Here is a 12,556-nt window from a genome sequence, read left to right as displayed (position 1 = left end):
TGTCACCTCCTGACCATTCTCGCCCCAGCTACAGAGGTCTCCCGGCTGCTCCCCACACACACCAGGAAGCTTCCTCCTCAGGGTCTTGGCACGTTTTCCTCTGCCCGGGACACCTTTTCCCCAGATTAGGGCACACATGCCTGATCAGGTCCCTAGTTGCTGTGCCCTCATCAGAAAGGCTCTCCTTGACCGCCCTCTGGAGGACAGCATCACCCTCCTGCACCTGCCCTCTACTGCAGGGTCAGCAAACTACACCCCACGGCCTGACAGTGTTTCTGCAAACAAAGTTCTGCAGGAACACAGACTCACTCGTCTGTTTCTGTACTGTCTCTGGAGACTTCGGAGCTACACCTGCAGAGATGGCTAGCAGCAAGCCGACACCATATGGCCCACAAAGCCTCAAACTGGTACTGCCGGGCCCTTTATAGAAGAGAGCGCACACTGTGGCTCTCTCGTTTACTTGCTCTAACAGACTTCGTAGCTCTGACGGCCGCCTGATAGGTTGTCTATCACTGTCTCCACCAGTCTACCGTCAGCTCCAGGACCACAGGAAGCCCGGCACATTTTGTTTCCAGCTGAGCTTCAGTGTCCACAGCAGTGCCTGGGGCACAGTCCATGCCCAGTAAACACCCGCTGAATGAATGCACAAATGAAGACACGACGACTGCCTCTGAAGAGAACTTGGTGGCAGAGGATGGGGCTCAGGCAGATATTTACTACACACTCTAAAATTTCGTCATTTCATATCACGCACATGTATACTGACTAAGAACACAAATAACTTAAAAATATGTGAATAGAGAAATTAAACACGTGAAAAACAAGGCAATTACCCTCTAAATTAAAGTTATATAAGGAAGGAGATGCAATAAAGTACACTATCTGGTTTTGCAGAAAATATTTACAAAGTCAATGTTATAAAGACTGACGCATGATTTGACCAGCAACACTGATGTAACTATACTAAGAAATGAGGAAAGGGAGGTAGAGAATGATGGAAAGAGCTCGATCTTCATGTATTACAGCAGCAATTAAATAATGACCAAAGTGGACATCATGAAAAAGTGTAATTTACTTAGTAAAATGCTATGTAAGATAGAGGCAATTCCAGAAAAAAAGTGGTAAGAGTTAGAATGGTTTTGAGAGTTAACGAGAAATCAAGGAGCTGGATTTCCTTTTTTTTTGTTTTTAACAACCTTTTGTTAAAAGGTTACTATTTAATTTTTTAACCATTCCTGTAACTTTGATTAAAAAACAGGCAGAAAGAGTGCTCAACCCCTAGGACTGCCCTGCTGCACCACTAACCCCCACCATGCTCGCTGCCGACCGTGGACTAACTACTCACTCTGGGAAAGCAAAGGGCCAATGGCAGAGTCAGCACGGCCCGCTGCTCCTCACAGACATCCCTCTGAACAGGCAGGCCGATCATAACCTGAAAGCTCAACACAACTTTGGCTGCTCTTGGGCATCACCAAGGACTGTGTGCTGCGACTTGGCAGCACCACCTCCTGTCTAAGGCCAGGAGGGCCTTCCCCAGATCCCCCACCTCGAATGCTTTCACTCAGAGCTGGCCCAAGGAGAAGCTGAGCAAGACCAGGGGGCACAAGTGAAACAGGCAACATAACAGCAACAACGACAGACACACACAGTGCTGCCCGGCATACTCGGCCTCCAGCGGGCTTCCTGACTGCCAGCCCGCTGACCAAGAGAGGCCCGGCACAGCGCCTGGTTGGGCCCCAGGTAACAGAAGCCCTCCCAGATGTTTTCCACTCCTCTGCACGAGCTCCTGCTCATGACCCCACACTGGTGACCAAAGACATGTGCTTCTCATGTTTTCTCACAACCTGCACATTGTCCGCCTGGGACAGTCGGCTGAGGTGGACCATTTCTCCCATCCTTCAACATGCCCCTTCCAGACCTTCACGTCAGCTTCTCTCACACTCGTGGAAGAGCTAACTCAGATATCTTTTATTGCTATATTTACAGTGGCTCTGTTTTTCTGATGAAATCCTGTGACAGGAGTTGACTTTTAAAAAGAGGCCTATATCCCTTTATCATTTTCATAAACTCAGATTTTTTAGAATAAAATACATTTTAATCTCCTCTAAAAACTGTCAGAAACAGAAACTTAGTCTAATGCTTTTATGTTTTAATATAGATATAGTTGCCAGGTAATCTCTCTCATTTCCAAAATGTGGACTAAGAATTGTAACATAAGTAAAAATCTAAGATATACAAAACTGAAGTTAGTTTTACCAAAATTAGGTATTTTTCCTCATGGAAAAAAAATTAGAACATACCACATGGTTTTGAAAAAGACACGACTTCTCCCTTGTGGTAAAACAGGGAGCCCTGGTTTTCCTGTGCCCCAGCTTTAAATCACTGTAACAGAGCACACAAGCCACCCTGAACCTTACATCTAAGATGAGCTACTTCTATTCACCTTAATAAATTTAAACCAAAACACGGTTCTTTTTCCAAACGAAATCTTCCGTCAGAACAATTTTTAAGAAGATGTTTAATACATTGATTTTCTGTTTCTGGAAAAGACTAGACTTTCCAACCCTTTCCCCTTTAACAGAAACACCACTCTCCAGCCATCACCCAAAGAGAAAAGGACACAGGATGGAGAAGACCACCATGTGCAGTGGGCAAAGACTGTAGCGCTCAGATGCAGAGGAGTCGGGCTGCGGGGAGCCTTTAGCCCTGCTCTCCGCAGCTTCCTCCAGCAGGGGCAGGGGGACAGCCTGCCCGCACCCTAGGTACTGAGGACGATGAGCTTGTGAAGCTGGTAGAGAAAGGTGTTCCCTCTGCTGCTCTCCCGGTCAGCCTGCTCCATGACCAGCTTCGGGTCAACCTAACAGGCAGACAAAAAGACCAGTCAGGCTCTGCAATGGGGCTTTTCCAGACATAAAGTAAAACTCATAAAATGAATAAATAAAATTGCACACACATATATACAGACATATAAGATGGCAGAAAGTATTCTTTTAGTTTTGCAGAAATATTTACAGACTGCTTCTCTGACTTTTCACCAAGGCGTGACATGCAGTATACTACCCAGTACAGTGCAGATACTGGTCTGGTCTGTGACATCGCCCTGTTAAGCAACAGAACGGTCCACTTCGCCTCTGGTCTCTTTGTGCTCTCAGCATCCTCCACCAACTCTTGCGCTGGAGCCCTGAGTCCATCGAGTGGTCCATTCCCCTCAGCCTGGTGGAGGCTGCTCACATGGCATCCTATTTCTCACTCACCTGATTCCACTCATATGGCTTTTCATGCCAATTAGGAACAATTCTCTCTCTCGGTTTCAACTGACAGAACAAACTAAAATACAAAAAAAGAGAATTTAAGTCATCTTAATTATATGTTAGTAATTGAAAACACTACCACGATTTATTTTAAAAGATTTAAATTCTATAGACTTTCCCTCAGAATTATAACTACAAGTTTTGAAAAGGTCAAAATTTATGCAGTTATGATCAGAGAGTATTTTAATCCACTGCACTTTCAAAAATAGAAAAAGAAAGGAGAGCAGCATATGTGCAGGAACGGCCCTTGTTCTCTGTTCCCTCAACAACCAGTGGAGGTTGCTCCATGACCACGTCGCTGCATTACCAGTCAAGTTCTACGAAGTGTGACAGGATGTTTTATATCATCTACTCTTAACCAGCCAGGACAAGTTGGAAATATCATCAGCTTAAAAAGGCAGAGAGAGAATTCCAGCAATGAGAGACTAAAGAGGTCTGCAAATATTCTTGCCCCTCCCCCAAAAAAACAACTAAAAACTGGATAAAATTGTCAAAAAATCCCACAAACATTTGAAAGCTCTGTAAATTAAGCAAAAGCAAAAAAGTTGAGAAGAATCCATTCACAAAAAACTGCTGAACTCCAGGGAAAAGCAGCGGAGTCTGTGGAGTTCTTGCCTGGGGCTACTCCCACCCACCACCCACGCCCACCCACTAGCTCACACTGGCACCCTGGTGTTGCCAAGGCTGAGCTGGCCATGAAAACCAGCATCCTCACTGCCAGGTTGAGCTTACTTGATTTGGAGCAGAGGGTGAAAAACCTCATGCCTGGCAGCACTGTAGTAAAAAGAGCAAACTGAGGAGGAAATAGATGGAGAGAGCCCAAAGCTGTGCCAGCCTTAGGTCATGGTCTTGCTCAGGGCCAGCAGCAGACCGGCAGACAATCCAGAAACCTGAGAGGGAGATCCTGGAAATGAAAGTGCCACAGAGGGCAAGCCAGGCTCTCCACACACTCCCTAGCTGACTGGAAGGCTAAACACACGTGCAAAAATGACCGACCCAAGCCAGCCCCACGGCCCGAGCTGACTGGGAGGTGGCGTGTATGCACAAGAAAGCCCTGGCAAAAACTAAAAGCCAGGGAAGAGTTCAAAATTGCCTGGACTTTGGATGCACTACCTGACCCACACCCAGATCCACTGGCAGAGGGCAGACGCCTTAACAGCTTAGGTACTTAAGCACAACTTCTGACTAATCACTGGCTGAGCACTAAGCAATGCAGACACAAGGACAAACCCTAGCAAGCCAGGCTGAAAAACGCAAAGGAGAACTAAAAAAACCCAGAAGCCAGGTATCAGTGGCCTCACAACATTGTGGGAAATAGATCCTACAGAATCCTGCAGAATTCTGCAGGGGGAAATCAAACTGTTGTTTTCTTATACTACATTATCTAACATGCCCGATTTTGAGCAAAAAAAATTAAGAGAGATTTTGCAAATAAACAGTAATGTGTGACCCATACTTAGGAAAAAAGAGCAGTCAAGAGAAACTGACTGAGTGGACCCAGATGAGGGTTTAGCACACAAAGACTTCAGAGCAGCCACTGTAAGTACGTACAAAGAATTCAAGCAAACCACCTTTAAAGAAATAAAGGACAACGTGATAGAGACTCAAAGATAATCTCAATAAAAATGTGAGACTACAGAGCCAGCCCTGACGGCCCAGAGGCTGAAGTTCAGTGCTCTCACCACTTCAGCAGCTGGGTTTGCTTCCCAGTCATGCAACCACACCACCCGTCTGTCAGTCGCCATGCTGTGGCAGCGGCTCACATAGAAAAACCAAAAGGACTCACAACTAGCAGATAACAACCATGTACTGGGGCTTTGGGGAGGGGAAAAAAAAGAGGAAGATTGGCAACAGATGTTAGCTCAGGGCCAATCTTTCCCTACAAAAAAATTTTTTAATTATACAAAAGAACCAAATAGAAAATCTAGAGTTGAAAAGTACAACAACTGAAATGGAAAATTCCTTACAGCAGACCAACATCTGCAGGTTTGAGATGGCAGAATAACCAGGAAACTTAAGGACACATCAACAGAAATTAAATGGTCTGAAAAACAGAGAGAAAAAAGTCTGAAGAAAAATGACCAGAGCCTCAGAGACCAGTGTCACAACATTGAGTGTACAAACACACATGAAATGGGAATCTCAAAGGAGAGGAGAGCAGACACGGGACAGAAAAAAACATTTGAGGAAAGTCAAAGATGCAAACAGGTTCTAAGTAAAAGGGTAGAAAAAGATATGCCATGCAAACAGGAACCAAAGAGAGCTGGAGTAGCTATATTAATATTAGAAAAAAGAGACTTTAGGGGCTGGCCCCATGGCCGAGTGGTTAAGTTCGCGCACTCCACTGCAGGCGGCCTGGTGTTTCGTTGGTTCGAATCCTGGGCGCGGACATGGCACTGCTCATCAAACCACACTGAGGCAGCGTCCCACATGCCACAACTAGAAGGACCCACAACGAAGAATATACAACTATGTACTGGGCGGATTTGGGGAGAAAAAGGAAAAAAATTAAAAAATAAAAAATAAATAAAAAAGAGACTTTAAAAAACATTACTAGAGATAAAGAGACACTTCATAATGACAAAAGGGCCAATACATCAGGAAGATACAACAATTATAAATGTACACGTATCTAACAAAAGAGCCCCAAAAGACATAAAAGAAAAGCTCACAGACTTAAAAGAAGAAACAATTGAAATATTACAGCTAGAGATTGCAATAACCCACTTTCGATATTCCTAGAACTAGAGAGAAAACCAGCAAGGAGAGAGAATACTCAAACAACACCATCCACCAGCTTCATCTGACCAAGACTGCAGAACACCCCACCAAGAGCAGCAGACACACATCTTTTCCAAATGAACATGGAACGCTCTTCAGGAAAGCCTGTATGCTAGGCCACAGAACAAGTCTCCCTACATTTTAAAAGACTGAAATCATTCGAAGTATGTATAGTGACTACACAGAAATAAACATCAACAACATAAAGAAAGATTGGAAAATCCCCAAATATTTGAAAATTAAATAACATACTTCTAAATAACCCACCGGTCAAAGAAGAAACCACAGGGGAAACTAAAGAATATTTTGAAAAGATTGAAAATGAAAATACAAGAGATCAAAAAGTATGAGATGTAGCCAAAACAGCAATGCAGGGAAATTCATAACTTTAAATGCCTGTGAGAGAAAAGAAGGTCTCAAAACAACCACCAAAGCTTCTACACTATGAAACTAGAAAAAGTGCAAATTAAACCCAAAGTAATCAGAAGTAAGAGAATAATAATTGTGCGAGTGATCATCAATGAAACATTGAATTCACACACTCCACTTCAGCAGCCCAGGGTACACGGGTTCTGATCCTGGGCACAGACCTACACACTGCCCATCAAGCTATGCTGTGGAAACACACCACATACAAAATAGAGGAAGACTGGCACAGATGTTAGCTCAGGGCCAATCTTCCTCACCAAAAACAAAAAAGAAGAAAGAAAGAAACAAAGAAAGAAAACCCTTGGGGGAAAAAAAATCAATGAAACTAAAAGTTAGTTCTTTGAAGAGATCAACAAAATTGAGAAACTTTTGCTAGGCTAACCAAGTAAAAAGAGAGAAGGCACACTTTATCAAAATCAGAAACAAAAGGACATAACTATCAACTGTACAGAAAATAAGAGGATTATCAAAGAAGATTCTGAACAACTTTATACCAATAAACTAGCCGATTTAAATGAAATGAGCAAATTCCTAGAAAGACACAAGTTATCAAAACCATCTAAAAAGAAATAGAAAATCCTGGGACCAGCCCCGTGGTCTAATGGTTAAGTTCAGCGCACTCCACTTCAGTGGCCCAGGTTTGGTTCCTGGGTACAGACCTCTATCACTTGTTGGTGGCCATGCTGTGGCAGCAACCCACATACAAAATAGGGGAAAACTGGCACAGATGTTAGCTCAGGGCAAATCTTCCCCAGCAAAAAAAAACAAAAAACCAAAAAAAGAAACAGAAAATCTGATTAGACCTAAAACACAAGAAATTGAATTAGTAATTAAAAATTTCCCCGCAAAGAAAAGTCCAAGCTCAGATGGCTTTATTGGTAAATTCCATCAAATATTTAAAGAAGAAATAATACCAATCCTATACAAACTCTTCCAGAAAAATACAGTAGCAGGAAATACTTACCAACTCATTCTATGAAGCCAGGATTACCCTGATACCAAATCAGACAAAGCTACCACGAGAAAACTACAATCAATAACCCTCATGACCACAGAGGAAAAAAATCCTTAACAAAAGTATGTAACAAACAATCCACAAATTTATAAAAAGGATTACACACCATGTGGAATTCATCCCAGGAATACAAGGCTAGTTTTAATATGCAAAACGTAATCAATACATTACATATGAATAAAAGGAAAAAACCCCACAATTATCTCACAGAAAACGCACATGGCAGAACACAACATCCTTTCCTGATAGGAGGTTCCAGCAGACTAGGAATGGAAAGGAGCTTCTTCAACCCAACAGAGAGCCTCAAGGAGAACCCTGCAGCTAATGCACTTCGTAGTGAACAAATGAACACTTCCTCCCTAAAACTGGGAACAGGGCAAAGACGTCTGCTCTCACCACTGCTATGCAACACTGTACTCAGGCTTCTAGCCAGTGTAACAAAACCAGAAAAACAGATGGTGAGCACACAAATGGGAAAGGAAGAAGTAACACTGTCTTTACTCACAGGTACGATCCTGTATGTAGGAAATTCTAAAGAATCTACAAAAAGTATCAGGACTAATAAACGGGTTTAACATGGTCACAGGATAAAGGATCAATATGTAAAAATCAATTGTTCAGGGCCGGCCCGGTGGCACAGCGGTTAAGTTTGCATGCTCCACTCCGGTGGCCTGGGGTTCCCCAGTTCAGATCCCAGGTGTGGACCTATGCACTGCTTGTCAAGCCATGCTGAGGCAGGCATCCCTCATATAGAGTAGAGGAAGATGGGCATGGATGTTAGCTCAGGGCCAGTCTTCCTAAGCAAAAAGAGGAGGATTGGCAGCAGATGTTAGCTCAGGGCTAATCCTCCTCAAAAAAATATATATATAAAAAAAATCAATTGTGTTCATGTGAATTTCATTCACAATAGCATGAAAAAGATTAAAATACTTAAAAATAGTTTAACAAAGGTGCATGACCTGCACACTGAAAACTATAAAAACGTGTTAGGAAAATTAAAGGATATCTAATAGACACTCCATCTTCATGGACTGGACAAATCAATATTGTTAAGATGGCAATTCTCCTCAAATTGATCTACACAATCCCTATTCACAATTCCAGCAAGGCTTGTTGTAGAACAGACTGGCTTATCTTAAAATTTATATGAAAAGGAAAAGGATCTAGAATAGCAAAAACAGTTTTGAAAAGGAAGAACAAAATATGAGGACTAACACTCCCGATTTCAAGACTTACTAGAAAGCTACAGCAATCAATACAGTATAGTACTGGCATAAAGACAGATATAAAATCAACAGAACAACATAAGAAGTCCAGAAATAAACCTTTACATCAGGGCCAGTTGACTTTTGACAGGTGCCAAGGCAATTCAATGGGGAAAAGAGAGCATTTCAGCAAATGGTGTTGTAACAACTGGATATTCACACGTGAAAAACTGAACTTAGACTCTCATATCTCACACCACACACAAACACCTCAAAATAGATCAAAGACCTAAACATAAGAAGTAAACATAAGAGTTAGAGGAGAAAACTTTGGTGACCTTGGATTTAGCAAAGTTTTCCAGATATAACACCAAAAGTATAATCCATTAAAAAAAAAAAAGATAAAGTAGACCTCATCAAAATTAAAAACTTGTGTTCTTCAGAACACACCATTAAGAAAATGAAAAGACAATGGGGAAAATATCTGCAAACTACATATCTAATGAGACTTTTAGTTAGAATTTATAAAGCATTTCCACAATTCTGGGGCCAGCCCAGTGGCACAGCGGTTAAGCGCACACGTTCTGCTTCTCGGAGGCCTGGAGCTCACTGGTTCGGATCCTGGGTGCGGACATGGCACCGCTTGGCATGCCATGCTGTGGTAGGCATCCCACATATAAAGTAGAGGAAGATGGGCATGGATGTTAGCTCAGGGCCAGTCTTCCTCAGCGAAAAAAGGAGGATTGGCAGCAGTTAGTTCAGGGCTAATCTTCCTCAAAAAAAAAAAAAAAAAAAGAATTTCTACAATTCAACAAGACAATAATCAATGAACCCAATTAAAAAACGGGCAAAAGATTTGAACAGATACTTCACAAAAAAAGGTATAGGATTGGTTAATAAGGATATAAAAAGAGGCTCTAGGGTCAGCTCTGTGGCCTAGTGGTTAAGTTCAGCACACTCTGCTTCGGCAGCCCAGGTTTGGTTCCCAGGCAAGGACCTATATTGCTCTGTTGGCAGCCATGCTGTGCTGGCAGCCCACATACTGAAAAATAGAGGGAAACTGGAACAGATGTTAGCTCAGGGCAAATCTTCCTCAGCAAAAAGAAAAACAAAAAAGATGCTCTATATCGTTAGTCATTAAGGAAATGCAAATTAAAATGACAATGAGGTACTACAATACCTCCACTACATTGACTACAATAAAAAATATACTGACAATGCCAAGTGCTGACAAGGATGTGGAGAACCTGGAACCATCATGCATTGCCAGTGGGAACGTAACATGGTAGTCACTTTACAAAATACTTTTAATTTTCTTAAATAATTAATACAAACTTACCATGCAAACTATCAGTTCCAGCCCTAGTTATCTACCCAAGAGAGATGAAAATATATGTTCACACAAAAACTTTACAAGACTATTTTTAGTAGCACTATTCATAACAGCCAAATACGGGAAGCAATCCAAATATTTCATCAACTGGTGAATGGATTAAAAAATGTAGCATGTACAGAATAGTATTCAGTAATAAAAAATGATGTTACAACATGGATGAACCTCAAACATATTACTAACTGAAAGAAGCCAGATTTTAAAAAAAATTTTTCAACATGATTCCATTCATATAAAATTTTCAGAGAAAGCAAATCTATAGAGACAGGAAGCAGAGCAGCGATTGCCTGGGGCTAGGGGTGGGAACAGGAGTTTCTTACAAATGGGCAGGAAGAACTTATGTTTTTAAAAACAGCTTTATTGAGGTACAATTTATATACTATAAAATTAATCAATTTTAAGTATACAATTCAATAATTTTAGTAAACTTATAGAGTTGTGTAACCATCACCACAACTCAGTTTTAAAATATTTGAGTGAACTTTTGGGGGTGATAGAAATGTTGTAAAACTTAGTTGTGGCGATGGTTAGCACAACTCTACAAATTTACTAAAATCATTGAATTGTTACTAGAAAACCCCACCTATCCATGGCCATGTCAGGACACAGCGCCTCCGGCCGGGGCAGAAGAAGAGCGACGGCCGCCGCAAGGAGAAGCAAAGGAGCGTGGGCTCGCGGGTCCTTCCTTGCCGGAGACCGCGCCTGTGCTGCTGGGAGTCCAGCTGTGCGAGAACCAGTGGCATCTGATATCACGGTGACCTTCCGCTCCTTCCATAGTCATTTTGGGTGGATTTCTGTCAGTCTGACCAGAATTCCTAACGTTTAACAACATTGTTTCTCATCTGGGTGCTGGGCCCCTGAAGCACGTCCACTTTGTGAAAATGCACTTTGTGTACGTTCAACTTCAACACAAAGTTTACGTAAAAATATTTTTATGTAAAAAAGTGAAGAGAGAAAACTAAAATTAGCCTTTCTCACAATTACTAAGGCAGCTTTGAATATTTAATACCTTTTTTAAAGTGCTGGTAAAACTAAAAGAAATCCACCCAAAATGTCCATGAGAAGGAGCAGAAAGTCACCATGGCATCAAGTGTCACCTGTTCTTAGACAATTCAACTCCCAGCAGCACAGCACTGTCTCCAGCAAGGAAGGACTGGCCACTAGCTAGGGAGGGCTGCCTGGGACAGGAATGCAGGACTGGATGTGCCAGGAGCCTTCTGTTTGCTCCTCCACAACCACTGCCCGATCTCCTCAGCCTCCTCTAGGCCATCTGGGCTGACTCGGGCTCACGGGCCTCACCAATAGTGGCCCTTGCCCTCAGGATTCTGGTTGGGTTTGGCCAAGGGGGAGTCTAGCAAGTGGTGAGAGGGATGAAGGGAGAGGTCGGATGCTTACCCCCAGACCTCCTTTCCTGGGAGAGGCTCAACAGAGGGCTGGCCTCCTCTAAGGTGGTCCTCTGCACACAGCCTCTCAGTCTCCAAGCCCCACCCTCTCCCCTGGCACCCAAGATACGCACTGCTAAAAGTGGGCACTGCAGTACCCATTGCGGTTTTCCTATGCCTTGTCTGTGCTGTTTGAAAGGGTCCTTTTATTACATTTTTCTCAAATTACCCAATTTGATTGTGCCCACTATTTCCTGCCTGGATACTGACTGACACAGGACAAAGGTGGCTGCTCTCCAGAGTAAGCTGGTGCCCACGTTCTGGTACCTTGTAGATGCTGTCTCCAGTACTGGAACTCCACTTCAGATGATCGATCTATCATATCTCCTAAACAATCTAAAACATTCACAATCAAGACAGCTAAGGAGGGGCCGGCCCCACGGCCGAGTGGTTAAGTTCGGATGCCCCACTTCAGTGGCCCAGGGTTTGCCAGTTTGGATCCTGGGTGCAGACCTACACACTGCTCATCAAGCCATGCTGTGGCAGCGTCCCACAGAGAAGAACTAGAATGACTTACAACTAGGATATACAACTATATACTGGGGCTTTGGGGAGAAAAAAATGAAAAAGAGGAAGATGGACAACAGATGTCAGCTCAGCGCCAATCTTCCTTGCCAAAAAAAAAAAGAAAGAAAGAAAGGAAAAGAGCATACCTTTAAAAGACAGCTAAGGAAGATGAAAGAAGGAAAGAAGTCCATATGACATTATACAACTCACCCTAAAAGTTTCTGACGAGCGTTATCCTGTAACTGTGCAATTCTTTCTGGCCCAAGATACTTCGATCCATTTGGTCCATCACATACTAGCTTGTTAATAGCAGCCCTGAGAATATTAATCTGTAAATAAATGGCAACATAAATACTCACACGGTTCTACTGTAACTGAATTACATTCCACATTTAAATAATTCACAAGCATTCAGAGCTCATAGTCTTATGACTATCATCAACATGGTTTCTGGAACAAATGATTAAAACAAC

The 12,556-nt window shown here is 42.6% G+C and overlaps 1 protein-coding gene across 3 annotated transcripts in view; it reads right to left on the bottom strand.

Moving 5' to 3' along the window:
* Nucleotides 1-2,128: 2,128 nt before the first annotated feature.
* The window catches only part of TDRD9 (tudor domain containing 9), a 119,729-nt gene continuing 109,301 nt past the window's right edge, over nt 2,129-12,556 (bottom strand). For all 3 annotated transcript variants that reach the window (XM_070593444.1, XM_070593446.1, XM_070593445.1), the window contains 3 exons: nt 12,294-12,412; nt 3,255-3,327; nt 2,129-2,857 (listed from right to left, as the gene is read on the bottom strand). In XM_070593444.1, coding sequence (XP_070449545.1) covers nt 2,759-2,857; nt 3,255-3,327; nt 12,294-12,412 — 291 coding nt within the window. In that variant the 3' untranslated portion in view covers nt 2,129-2,758. The remainder of the gene's footprint in view (nt 2,858-3,254; nt 3,328-12,293; nt 12,413-12,556) is intronic.

Source organism: Equus przewalskii, chromosome 25 (assembly GCF_037783145.1).
Source record: "Equus przewalskii isolate Varuska chromosome 25, EquPr2, whole genome shotgun sequence".
Taxonomy (NCBI): domain Eukaryota; kingdom Metazoa; phylum Chordata; class Mammalia; order Perissodactyla; family Equidae; genus Equus; species Equus przewalskii.
This window is presented reverse-complemented; position numbering and strand designations above follow the sequence as displayed.